This window comes from Cupressus sempervirens, chromosome 9 (assembly GCF_028749045.1).
Source record: "Cupressus sempervirens isolate cs-2001-9-10 chromosome 9, ASM2874904v1, whole genome shotgun sequence".
NCBI classification, from domain to species: domain Eukaryota; kingdom Viridiplantae; phylum Streptophyta; class Pinopsida; order Cupressales; family Cupressaceae; genus Cupressus; species Cupressus sempervirens.
Window position 1 is genome coordinate 646,938,184 of NC_143126.1, and position 14,687 is coordinate 646,952,870.

At 35.2% G+C, this 14,687-nt stretch overlaps 1 protein-coding gene across 1 annotated transcript in view; it reads right to left on the minus strand.

The window, feature by feature from the left end:
• The window catches only part of LOC149540395 (classical AGP protein), a 66,739-nt gene extending 53,041 nt beyond the window's left edge, over window positions 1–13,698 (minus strand). Inside the window, exon 1 of the mRNA XM_089801501.1 lies at window positions 13,290–13,698. Coding sequence (XP_089657627.1) covers window positions 13,290–13,399 — 110 coding nt within the window. The 5' untranslated portion in view covers window positions 13,400–13,698. The remainder of the gene's footprint in view (window positions 1–13,289) is intronic.
• Between the last annotated feature and the right edge of the window lie 989 nt (window positions 13,699–14,687).

Sequence of the window (14,687 nt, forward strand, 5' to 3'; positions counted from 1 at the left end):
CTCCCCCTTCTCCTAAGTGTCTATAGGATACCTCTAAAGCTGGTCCTAGTGTTTTCAAAAATGAGAAGAAGAGATCTTTGTGGACAAGAAACATTATGCAAGAAGCTGAAAATTTTTCAGCTCCTAAAGGAACATTTCTTGACAGAAAAAGACCTTAATCTTTTGAACATTATGTTGCTTTGATGTGTAATCTCATTGACGCTGAACTTTCTTGTTTTGAATCAGCTATAGGACAGTAGGTTTGGAAGGATGCCATGCTAGAAGAATATAAGTCTATTATAAAAAATGAAATCTAGGAGATTGTTCCTCGTCCTAAAGATAAATCAGTCATCTCCTCTAGGTGGTTATTCAAGGCAAAGCATACTGCTCATGGGAGTGTGGACAAATTCAAAGCTAAATTTGTAACCAGAGGTTTCAGCCAAAAGGAAGGTATAGATTATGATGAAATTTTTGTTCCCGTAGCAAGGTATACCTCCATTAGAACCATTATTGCTATTGCTACAAGTAAAAAGTGGAAGCTTCATCATATGGATGTCAAAACAGCTTTTCTCAATGGTTTTATTCATGAAGAGGTTTATGTAGAGCAGCCTGATGGTTTCCTTATTTATAGCAAAGAAACTCATGTGTGCAAACTAGAAAAGGCTTTGTATGGCCTTGAACAAGCTCCTCGAGCCTGGTACGAGCCCATTGACGGATATCTCTTGAGTTTGGGTTTCACAAAAAATGAAGCTGATCCAAATATCTATCTCAAAAGGTATAATGATCTTATGTTGATCCTTGTTCTTTATGTTGATGACCTCTTTATTAGAGGAAATGATGAAATAATTGTCAAATGCAAAAAAGATTTAAGTTCAGAATTTGAGATGAAAGATCTGGGTTTAATGCACTACTTTCTTGGTCTAGAAATTTGGCAACAATCTAATGAGATCATTAGCAGTCAAGGTAAATATGCTCCAGACATCCTTAAGAGATTTGGTATGCTTGATTGCAAGCCTAATGTGACTCCTATGGAATCTAACTTTAAAAAACTTCAAGAAGCTTCAGCTAATTCAGAATTAATTGAGTGTACTCCTTATAGGCAGTTTATTGGTTCTCTCATGTATCATGTCAATACAAGGCCTGATATTTGTTTTGTTGTTAACACTTTGAGTCAATTCATAAGTGAACTAAGAAAATACCATTTCATTGCAGCTAAACATATTTTGAGATATGTCAGAGGAACTTTACAGTATGGATTAAGCTTCTCTTGTTCTAATGATCTGCAACTTCATGGTTTCTCAGATTCTGATTGGGCTGGTTGTATTACAAACAAAAAGAGTACCTCAAGTTTTTGTTTCAGTCTTGGTTCAGCCATGATTGCTTGGTGCAGTAGAAAGCAAAAATGTGCAGCTCAAAGTACTGCTAAAGCTGAATATGTGGCAGCCTGCTCAGCAGCTCGAGAAGTTGTTTGGCTTCGCAAACTTCTAAGTGAACTATTTGGAAAATCTTTTGAATCTACTACAATTTTCTGTGATAACCAGAGCTGCATAAAGATTTCTATAAATCCAGTATTTCATGACAAGTCAAAACATATAGAAATCAAGTATCATTATTTAAGGGACATGGTGCTCCGAAAGGCAATGGAATTGAAATACATCAGCACTGATGATCAGACGACTGATATTCTCACCATGCCTCTTGCTAAGGTGAAATTTCATTATTTATGAGATAAGCTAGGTATGGTAAATCTTAAGACTTAAATGGAACAAAGTCTAATTTTGCAAGATTTATCTATTACCAGTTTTTTATGTGTGAACTAATAAATATTGTAAGATCAGCTATGACAGCTCGTTCACTATGCGATAGTGAATATCATGTTGAGAGAGTCCATGATATCATCATGTTGAGAAATCATGTGATGCGAGTTGTATGTCATGCTGAGAGATTCCATGACTATTCACGTTGAGAGAGTCCGTGAGTAAAGGATTAGCTGTGAGTCTTACATATTTTCATGTTGGGCAAATCCACGATTATTAGTTATAAATAAATTATTTTTGTGTGCTATCCCGTGATTTTAAATTATTGAGCATATGAATGCTTTTTCATCTGGTTTCTAAATTTCATATCAGCTAAGAGGGAGTGTTAAATATTTTAGCTGTATATGATATATTTCTAACACTATAATTTAGCATTGGCAAATTTGTATTACTATTAATTAACATGCCTCTAGAAGTTTTTTGTTTTACGCATCTGCTCCAGGTGTATTATATTACATATTCTCTTGCATTCCAGGTCCCACAAATTGACTGGCAACCATTACAAAGAAGTCTCTTATCTGGCAGTGGTTACATTTCTGGCTAAGAGATTATCGAATGAAGGCAACTCCACTTAAAGGAAAAATGGCTAGCACACGGGTGCTCATTTCTTTCTTCTCTCCTCCATCACTGACAACTCTTGTCAGTCTTATGTTATTAAGAAAGCGTGCAGCTGGGTCATTATATATGATGGATCTTCATCTATCAGTTGCAGTTGTTCGTTTTTCTGGAAAATACGATCTGTTCTTTAGTGAGCTTTCTTGTGAAAACAACACAATATTCTTTCTTCCCTATTGATTCACGGGTTCATAAATTTGTTGAAGACATCATCAGAGTGTGCGTTTTTTATCTTATCACAGTTGTGTTCAATCACCAGGAAGCTGTGATACTGTTTTCTCTTATTTATTCTGTATCTTCGACTTTTCAAGTCTTGATCAGAGGTGTTACAAAGGAGTGTTTTGTTCATGCATTTATAGAGCTGAAGCTCTGACTTTTGTAAGGAAACTTTTCTACATTAATAAAGGATTCATTTTGAGGCTGGGTTGTTTCCCTCATTGCAGAGGGTTTTTCCCAGGATACATGCAGATGTTTGCTTTTCTGTTTCTAGTCTAGAATTAACAAAGCTGATGGGTAAAGAAGTAGACATGTATGTAACTATGCAAAAACTTCTTATTATGTATGAAGTTAAACATATACTGGACATCATGTTACAAATTTGTGATGTAATTGCATTAAATGTCACAAGAGGAAACTGGCCTAGGTCCTACAAAACCTAAAGTGCAATATAGAAAAGTATGACAACTTATCTTCTGTTCCTTGGCCCAAATCTTTTGGTGCCTTTGACCATGAGGTTTATCTAATCTTTCGAGTATGTTGAGGTGGAAATACCAATAAGGACATTGGCCAATTATATCTCAATACAGCATGCAATAACAATCGTAACATTTTTTATATAATAAATGTTGATATTGACCATTATCATTGTTCAATGCATTTATAGTTTCAATTGTTAGTTCTTATGCATTTTTTTGTTATTGCTAATTTTTCAAGTGCTATATTGTACATGCACTATTATCCCAAAACATAGCCCCTTGGTCATCATATCTCCAAAATCTCTTCCACTAATTTTGAAACTTATGGAACTATGATCTCCAAAACCTCTTCCACTAATTTTGAAACTTATGAAACTATGATATACACACACATGCATGTACATATTGCATTCATACATGAATAGATACAATAATATGTATAATTATGCTGTGTAAACATGTAAAAATGTGTACATATCTATGTATGCAATTGTATTGTCCCTTAATGGTAAACTCTTAGTTTACACTCACAAACAATGTTAATCATTAAAATCTGATATTAATTTCCTAATCAAGAAAGGACTTCACAATTCTATAATCAAAACATAATAATCATATGCAAAAAAATTAAGACTACTCAAATTGATACATCAAATATTCAAGATACTAACAGACTAACAATCATAACCAGATCCTCAAAATCAATCAAATCATGAATTATGTGTGTATGATTTGGCTATGAAAGTAACCACCACAGATCTAGAGGCATGATGGAGAGCACAATAACAAAAGACAATAATATACAAGAATAAATTGTATTCTCACCAAGAATGCATTAGAATAGAATAGCTTAATTGATAGTACATAGAAGACCCCTTGGTGAAATAGGCCAAGGTGAAAACATAGGAACGTATAAGATTATGAAAAGTATCATAAACTTATGACATGATAACCAAAGAGAACTTATCAACTACCTAAGGTGGAAAAGTGGAAGTATCACATGTCTGCTAAAGCTGGATCACCCTCAAAGGGTGAAAAGTGATAAAGTGATAAGTGCACTGAAGGTAGAGGCATCACATAAAGTGGAATGTGATAACATGAAAACACCACCTAAAGTGCAGATGCTCCTAAAAGCTCTTATTCGATCCCTAAATTAGCTAAAGTGATGTGTAATTAGGACGTAGGTGAGGAATAACGAAGGTATAATGCCTTAATTACACCAACTCTTTGGAAATTAACTTACCCAAATCATGGATGCATCCCCATACCTTACAACTCCTAGCCCAAAAGCATGGAAGCATTACATCCTTCTACTGCCTAGCACCAGAGCGTGAAAGGATTACATCCTTCCAACTCCTACAAGATACTAGCTAAAATTTGAATTGAATGTTTAAGGGATTTGCTTGATTAATGTTGATTGATATTTCTTGATGGGGAAGACTTGAAAAAATAGATTAAAAATGTTTACAACTATACGTATTTCTTTTGCTGCTCTAAATTGTGGGTCCACTGCTCAACATATTCCTCTACTAATACTCTTATATCAGTACTAATTGATGTATTGACTCTTATACCAGTACTAATTGATGTATTAACTCTTAATGATTGATATTTGAACTATTTGAGGCTAGAATGGTTGATGTTTGAATAATGGATGTTTGTATGTTTAATTGATTAAATGAATTGACAATTTAATGTGATAATTCTGATTGATTGTTTTCTTGATTTGCTGTGATGGATTCATCGGTGATCACTGAAGGAGTGCTGATTTTACGAATTGGTGAATGGCGAATTGTCAGTGATCCTCAAATTCTTGGATTGTTTTCTCCTTTATACTTTATTGCTGAAAAGGTATAAGGATTGAGTCACTACCTAGCATTGCTGTCTTTTAAATGATAAATTGTTTTTCCAAAATTGATCTCTCTTCTATGTCCTCCTCAACGGAACCTTTTTCCCTTTATATCTTCCAATGCAAGAGAAGTCACACTTCACCATCATGTATGGCTTTTGCAAGAGTCACAATATTTGACAATTACCACCCTTTGAAAGAGTATAACCATCTAAAATTTCTTCCCATTCCTTCTATTAATCCTTCGTTGATTCATGTACTCATTTGTTTACTCCTTCCCAAGTGATGATTGATGGATGTTCTGAAATGAAATAATCTTCCTTTTATAAACAAATTTACACATATTTGCAGCAAAAATATATGCATCTAATTTTGTATCTATGCACTATGCGTATAAACATATAAACACGCAGCATTTACATGCAAGCTAAGACATAAATACATACATGTGCATGATATATATATATATATATATATATATATATATAATGTGTATCTTATACGTGCAACATGTACATGTCCATTCATACACACACACACACATTTACAATACGCACATTAATTTACATGCAATATGTATATATATACAAATATATTTGCATGCAACACATATATGTATATGTATTATGCATACACCTATACATTATATGTGCACACACTAACACACAAACATAAGTCGAAAAGTAGGAAATGATTCAGATAGCCATGTAACAGGAATAGAATAAATAAAACCATCATCAAGTACTGCTCAAGAATCATTTTGTCAAACTCAATTATCATATTATATGAGCCTATTGTAAAAATATTTCCAACCCAGTATTTTCATGTGCCATTCAGATGTACTCTCTCAGCCCCAATTTGTTTGTCATTGTCAGGTTGCAAAACATATCTAACCCCAGTTTTTTCACTGTACTCAGATGTGAATGTATTGTAAAAATGTATCCAACCCCAGAACTTTCACTGTACCAGCACACTCAGATGTGCTCTCAATCCCACCTTTTCTGCCATACTGGCATACTTGAGTCATCAAACACATTGATTTTAAATGCCTAAAATGAAAATACGAATTGAAAAAAATCATCTGGGTTAAAGTTCCAGCTATTTAACTTCATATTGTCTAGAAAAATAATCTGTGTGAAATGTAGTGATTGCTACCACCTGTAAATCTGAAGACTTTTAAAAAATTAGAGGCCAGGGCTAATCCATAAATATCAAAGTTACTAGTAATAGAATGGCCAAGGGCCATCACATTCTGAATCCAATGGAGAAACAAGCATTATTGGACTGTCTTCTAGCCTGCATCAAATGGCTGAGGAAATCGGCAAGAAAACACATAATAAAGCTTTAACCTGGCAACCAGTCCAAAGTATGTTCACAGTAATATAAATTATGTCTTCACTTTTTTGGTTTGATTAGTCTCCTGTGGAAAAAATTTAATAAATTTTCTACCGTGCATTTCATGTTTTAAATTTCAATTAAGGCATACCGTCTGGTGAAACAGAAAGTATGCAGAAATTAAAATAGATGTCCTTTGTGAACAAGGTTTGATAATTTTATTCGTATTTATTTGCTATTACGAACCTGATTAAGATATCTATTTATCCTTGTAGGAAGTTATATAAGTTGTAATTTCTTGGTTGTTAACTTGTTGGTGATTAATGTAACTTGATAAGATATTTCATCAGTGTTTAAAAATATAACATTTCCTATCCTTAAACCACCCATTCTCTCTGTCCAGGCCTGTTCTCATTAAATCTTCAGACAGCCCAATTTTTATAACATAGATATGTATAGCCACCTGTAAATCAACTGGTGCAGGTCACCCTGACAAAGTCATGGAAAGGGGGGTCATTTGAATGGCTCTTGAAGAATGATCATAAATATTATAGGATCTAAAAGATCAAAACATGAATATATCAATGTAGTTGGGCTTATGGTCCATTTTGTGAATTTGATGGAATGTCATGTAATAAGCCTAAATCCATAAAGGCATAAGTTGATGTAATAGGAGTTAGATAGTATAGGAGGCCTAGAAGGCTAAAGGATAAGTCTTAGAATATAATAATGGATTTAAAGTTACGTCAAGATCCTACATGGAAAAACTTTGAAGTCCTACACTCTACAAAGTTATTTAAATAAGTTTTAAAAATTAAATATTTGAAAGGTAACGGTCAAGTGTGTTTTAGAGGGAAATTGTCAAATAAGGATTAGTTGCTTTGTTAGAGGATCCAACTACTTTGGATCGGTTAAGGGAGTTGTTTTAAGTATATGTAAGCCTCAGAAGGCATAAGGGTACAGTGGTGAAAGTTGGAGTTTTAGATTGTATCATTGTACAGACTGTGTCCATATTGGAAGTAATAACAGTTACTTTCTTGCAAATTTGAAGTCTTTTGATGTTGTATTGATCTATTGATTTGGAGATAGATGTGTAATGATTTTTAAATTCCATTAAATCTAGTTCCAAGTGATTTCTAATACTGATTCAATCATTAAGATTGACTGTTCTGTAGAAATCTCTAATTTTTGTTTTAGTGCCAGTCATGGATTCATGAGATCCATCCACTTTTGTACATATTGTTTCTTGGGGATGGATCCACACTTGTAATATAATTTCCTAACAATGATTATAAGGAATGAACCCCATTTGCAGGAGAATAAGAGAGGTTGGTCGTGTTGGAGGGTAGAGAAGTGACTGGACAGTCACAGGAGGAAGGAATGCTTGTCTCAGTAAATTGCAGTTCAGTGCGGGCATCATTTCTCCAAAGTTAACCATTGGATCTTGCCAAATTTTGGATATGTTGAAGGGAGCCAAATTGCGCCAAATATCAACGGTTGGATTGAGCAAATAAGGTCTGGTTCAAAAGTTATGAATGACTGTTGTCAGGTCTATCTAAGGGGCAGTGACATGGCGGTTTGTGATGAATTTTCCCATGAATGTGTTAAGGGAGTTTTTGTGAAGGGATTAAATGTTGTACGGGGATCTTTAGAGAGTCCTAATTTTTGATAAGGAGTAGTGGGTCCATTGATATTGACCCTAGTGGATAGGTCTTTGGAAGAAGTTGAAGCAATAGTATTCTGAGAACAGTCACAATACATACGATCAAATATGCATTGTCACATGAGAGGAAGATTTCCAAGAGTACAGTCATTAGTATGTGGAGTCTAGTGGAGTCTAAAGTGTTCGGAGTTGACCTTTGATAGGTCTATAGAGCAGAGTGGGTCCAAGAGTGATCAGTGATTGGAGAAGGGGAAATTTTCTATCAAACAAAGAAGGAAAGAAGTTATTAAACTATGAAGGAATCATAACATTCCACTAGCCTCTACATCACCAACGAGGTAAAGCATAAGGTTCGATACACGCAAATGTTAATACCATATCCACAACTATCTCTCCTTTTTCAATTCTATCAAGGTATATCAACTATTAGTAAGAGAGCTAGGCAGTTAAAATAAAATAAATTGTTCAAAATGTAGAATACTTTCTCTTTTTTGGCAAACTGAAAACAAGTTAAGCAGTCAAGTGAGAAAAATCATGTTTTAACATGTTTGAGCCACAAAAGTCCTACTACAGGTAATATCCTCAAAGGTCCCCATTATTATGTGAACACCCAAGAGATGACATTGTTGTGCAAGTTCATTAATAACCGATTCCAAACCCACCTCCACCCCTCTTTGCATCGCCTAATGAAATGAGTGACATGTGGAACCTTAGTTGCTGGATTCGTGTAACAGAGGCCGGATCTGATCCGCATCCCCGCTTGGAGCTGTAAGGATTCAGGCAAGATCCTTGTTCCTGCCTGTGGATCCATCAGGATCTGCGATTCGTAGATCTTAACGGATCCACAGGCAAGAACGAGGATCCGAGCCCGTGGATCTTGATAGATCCACAAGCAAGAATGAGGATCCTACCCGAATCCTCATGGATCCACACCACAGTGCGAGGATCCTACGCAAATCCACAGCAAAGCAAGAGGCAAAAATAAGGAATGGTGGGCCCCACTTCATTTTTTCATTTTTTTTCCTCTAAACCCTAAAAACGCCCCTTTCCACTGATCCACAGGCAGGAACAAGGATCCTACCCGGATCCTCATGGATCCACAGCACAGCACAAGGATCCGCACGAATCTGCAGCAAAGCAAAAGGAAAAAAATAGAATGGTGAGCCCAACTTCATTTTTTATGTTTTTTTCCTCTAAACCCTAAAAACACCCTTTTAATTCATTATGCAAGTTGATTTGCTCTCAATTTTGCTCTCTCATAGTTGCGAGTTTGGAGTAAAGTGCTTGCATTTGAAGGAAATCGGTTGTGGAACTGCAAATACCTTGCAAGAAGAGTTTAAGGTATGCATTTCAACCATTTTCTTTAGTTCTTTCATAGGTTATTGGTTTATTTCTAGTTTTTCAAATTTTCATGTTTTTGGATGAGTGTTGAAGCATGGTTTTCTTTCATTTTTTTTCTAGATTGCAAGAATAGAACAATGAGTAGTCAAGGCTCAATGGATGGGGCTAGGTCACCAAAATTCCAAATTGATAAGGGGTCTCCTTTATGGAGACACACAACAAGAATCACACAATATCCTAGGGGTGGGTCATACATATGGAAATGTAATTATTGCAATGTACACTATAGAAGCTCCTATTCCCGAGTGAAACTACATTTTTTGGGCCCTGGGGGTGAAGGAATTAACTAGTGTGAGGGTAGTGGGGGAGATAAGAAGGGATTACCAGCTACACAAATAGTAGTGTTAGCAAAAGAGCAAAAAGATGTTGATAGAGCAATTGCAAAAGGAAAACATACTGCTTCCAAAAGAACAAATACACCAACACAAGAACACATCCTTTTTTGCCTATGTCATCTACAAATGATGAATTTGTAGACCCGTTTCCACTCACCCACAAGAGAGGCCCACTAGATAGGGCATTCCAAAATGAATTGAGAGACATTGCTGATCACAAAGTTGGACATTGTTTAATTGCAAATGGTGTTTTATTCAATTTAGTGAGATCACCTTATTTTAGGGAGATGGTGCAAGCAATAAATGAAGCACATTGTGGTTACAAAGCACCTGGTTATAAAGTTGCGCACTACCATATTACATGATGAGAGGAAAAATGTAGAGGATGAACTTCAACCAATAAGAGATTCTTGAGTTCAATCGGGTGTGTCTATTATTTCAGATGGATGGAAAGATTGTAGAAATCGTCCATTGATCAATGCTATTGTTGTATGCCCTAAGGGAGCAATGTTCTTGAAGGCAAATGATTGTGAAGGGCATGTGAAAGATTCAGAATTTATTACCTGCATTCTCATTGATGCCATAGAGTCAGTGGGTCCTGATAATGTTGTCCAAGTAATCACGGACAAAGCGTAAGTATGCAGGGTTGCAGGGTTATTGGTAGAGTCTAGATATGATCATATCTTTTGGACACCATGCACTGTCCACTCTTTCAATTTGGTGATGAATCCAATTGGCACCAAAATAGATTGGGTGAAAAAGATATATGAGGAGGCTCAAGAGATTCAAATGTTTGTGACAAATCACCACATGTCACAAGCAATTTTTAGGAGTTTCTCGTACTTGGAATTATATAAGGTAAATCTGTAAATTTAAAATTTAGTTTATATATTATTAGATTACAAAATATTATTTTTTGTTGTTGTTTACATTAACAAGTTTTAAATGTATTACTAACTTGAGTTTAACATGTTCTTAGGTTGTTGAAACCTGCTTTGCCTCTCACACAATCGTCTCAAGACGACTTGTGAAGGTAAAGAAAGCATTGAAAGCAAATGGTCATTAGCCCCCAATGGGGCATTTGAAAGAATTCCAACATAGCAAGGGCCCAAAATGTGAGAAGAATGATACAAGATGAGGATTGGTGGGGTCTTGTGACTTACGTGTTGGAATTCATCGATCCAATCAAGGCAATGATTCGCTTTGCAAACAATGATGAGCCATGCCTTGGGAATATTTATGATTCCATGGACACTATGTTGGAAAAGATTAAAATGGTAAGTTCTACATTCTTTTACAATTGTTTATTTGATAGATATCTAGATTATAAAGTTTAAATTAACATAATCACTAATTATAATTATTATTTATATCTCATATCCTAGGTCATACAGAGGAGGGAGAATGATCCTTAGGGCACCTTTTACAATAAGGTGGAAGCAATTGTTCATCATCAATGGAACAAGATGACCACACCTTTACACCTCCTCGCATATGCTCTATCCCCAAGGTACTATAGTGCTTATCAATTTTTTGTGCTTATGTTATCCAATGTTTGTACTATTGATATTTGATATTGCTCAATTCTATTATGTTATCCCCACGTACTATAGTGCAAATGTACTTCGCCTTCCAGGCAAAGTGGCACCATTTAGAGATGCAAAGGTTACAAATGGCTATAAGAGGGCACTAGCTAAAATCTTCCAAGATCCAAAAATTGGGGCAATTGTGAGGAATGAATTTGTTGCCTTCATCTCAGGAAATGATTTCCACCCTATTGTTATAGCGGACCAAAGCAGGATGGATGGCATTAAATGGTGGTACCTTCATGGGCAAGACTTTACATACCTCCAACCTCTTGCCATAAAGATCCTATCCCAAGTAAGTTTGTGAAATTTAACATAGAATTAATTTCTTAAACTTAAAGTCAACACTCTCAATTCCTTGAATTTATCTTGATTGTTGTATTGATATTCTTTTAATTTCTCCCTAGGTTGTCATCTCTTTTGTAGCTGAGCGGAATTGGATTACTTACTCCTTTATCCACTTGGTCAAACGCAACGGTTGGCTGCAAAAAAAGCAGAAGACCTTGTGTTCATTCACAAGAAGTTGCGCTTGTTGTCACGGAAGGATCCTAAGCACAAGAAGGGGCTCAAAAAGCTTTGGGATGCAGCACCTGAGTCTCCTGATTTAATATGACCATCCGAGATCTTGCTAGATCCACTTTGGTTGATGTGGATGATGAGGAGGATTATGAGTTCACAATCCCCTCTACTACTAGTGGAGCTGGTTTGGGTTCCTCTAATGATGTAGATATTCATCATTACCCCTCTGATGCGGATTTTCTTGAAAATCCATTTGATGATTGATATCAAAAACTTTAGTCTTGACTCTTGCCTCTTTTATTAGTGAATCATGTTACAAACTTTAAGTTTAATGATTAATATTTTGAATGTTACAAACTTTTAGTAATTCAATGTGAATGTGTTGATTTTCTTTATAATCGTGAAAATAGATCAATTATCAAGTATACCAGATTCATAAATGCATACTAGAATCATAGATTCATACTATGAAATGATTTAGTTATAGAATTATGTATATTTCTCTTATTTTTTAGTACACACACACACAGTTGCCAGCGCTTCTATGTGAACGTGTTGATTTTCTTTATAATCGTGAAAATAGATCAATTATCAAGTATAGTAGATTCATAAATGTATACTAGAACCATTCGTACTATGAAATGATTTTGTTTTAGAATTATGTATATTGCTCTTATTTTTTAGTGCATACACACACACATATATATACATGAATCATTTTTTTTTTTAAATCCTAAATCCATGGATCCGAATCCACATGCCCGAATCAGATTCATTTCACGAATCGGCAACTGAGTGTGGAATATTCAAAGTTTTTGAAAAATGGGCTATCTAATTATGTGAAACTGAGAAAACCCGTGTCCATGCCCTATTCTAAATGCTAACTGCAATATTAAGAAACGATATGTACATGTCATGCCTAGAAACCACCCTTGCCCAACAAACCTTTACAGACCAATGAAGCTAGCAAGCAGACCCCAGCATAATTTTACCTATCTTGCAGGATATTTATTATCAAGAAGTATTTTAAAACTCGTCGAAAGCAACCACTGGATGATTAAACATGGCTAATGGGTTGGAAATTGGGTTGCCCGTGAACGACAACGCTACGCTTACCCCTACTCACATTTACCATGATTCAGAGATTTCGACCAATAAACATCAGTTCGTATGTCAAAACATATCAAATTAATTTATAAACCCAAATTGACATACAACGAAAACCTAATTGGATCCCTTGAGATAACCCTAAACGACCGCAATGTTAAATAGCAATTGCAAGCCAGCTCGGTTATCTCGAGCTGACCCAGAGAAAAATACTGTCCAACATCAAATCATATGTTTCCAATCTACAATCCATCAATTATCCTTTCATGGTTAGCTCCAGATATACAAAGCATGTTTAGGGTAATTACCATGGATCTAATAAAGCATTTGCTACACAGAATTATATATTGTAACAAAATTTTGAATAAGAAAGGAGTTAAGAAAGTACTCGGGAATCTTGTCCACTTCAAAATCCACAGCTTCTCGTGCAAGCACGAACAATTCATTAGTAAAAGGAACAGGCATGCCATTCTGAAACAACTGGGGATTTACCGCCATTGTTATTCTCTCTCTGTGAGTTCGAGGAAAATTTCGAAGGACACTAAACAGCTATCCGCGTATTTATATAGTCGATGTCCCCGCTGTACGAAGAGGATTCGAGGGTCTTCCGTCTGAGTAGAGGAATAATTAGGCTATTGTGTCACGGAGAGAACCAATTTCACAAATTTCAAGTAACGTTAACAAGCAAACCTAGGAGCCTTCGTAGTGAGGTATAAGAATTGTTAATAGTTAACGGTTACCGAGAAAATAACTTTTGATTATATCTGTTAGTCCCTGCCTTTAAAAACGCAGAGACTATTGTTTTCATGCGAATTATAAACTATTAATATGTGCTTCCAAACTTCGAAAAGAATCATATATCGTATGTTTGATGGTGTTTAATATCTCCAATTTGTAAGTTAATTTGAATTTGCCTATTTTCCTATTGGTCCATTGGATTTTGCCAGTGGTTTAATTAATTTTTTAAATAAAAAATATACAAATGCGGCAATATTTTCAAAAAAAAGTAAGACAACTGTAAAGTTGTCGTTAGTATTGGAGAGGACAGTTCGCACGCTTGAATATTAAGTCTCTCCGTTATTAATATTCATTGTCGCATTCAAACCTGCAGCTGGCTTTGTTGGATGCGATGAAATCCATAATCCAAATTTTCTCAGTCTTCATGTGATGTGGAGAGACGGTCCAATGCAGAATGCAAAGAAAATTTACAAAGTTGTGTCGTCTAGTCCGCACCATAATTTCTCAAGTAAGTTCAATTTTGGAACCGATTAACTTCATGATTTTTCCTGCATATTGGTGTTTTCGACAGCTGTGTTGATTTGTAATTATATCATTACATTAATTTTGATAGTCACGATTTACTTTTGATTTTTTCCAGTGCCCACAACTGCATTCCACCTGAAAAAGTCTTTTAATTTCACTAATTTTGGTTCCATTCACTATGATATACGACCCAAAGAAATAAACCCTAATGTACGACCTATTCATGTTTCAGCAGTCATTCCAAAAAATTGTGCTTCATCCTAAATTCTCATTTTCTACACATAATTAGTTTAACTAAGATTTTCATTATCTAAACTTTAAACTGTATGCTTTCATCTTTTGTTCAGTCTGATAAGAAAGCAGCATTAGAACCAAAGGCTGAAATATTTATCAAATATGAAGCATCAGTTTGGCAAGTGCTTCAAGTTTAAACTATACAAGGGATTTTAACTTTACTAATGTCAGAGATATTGCCTTAATCTCCCATATTTTATACACAAGATGTATTCAGTGTAAATCCATA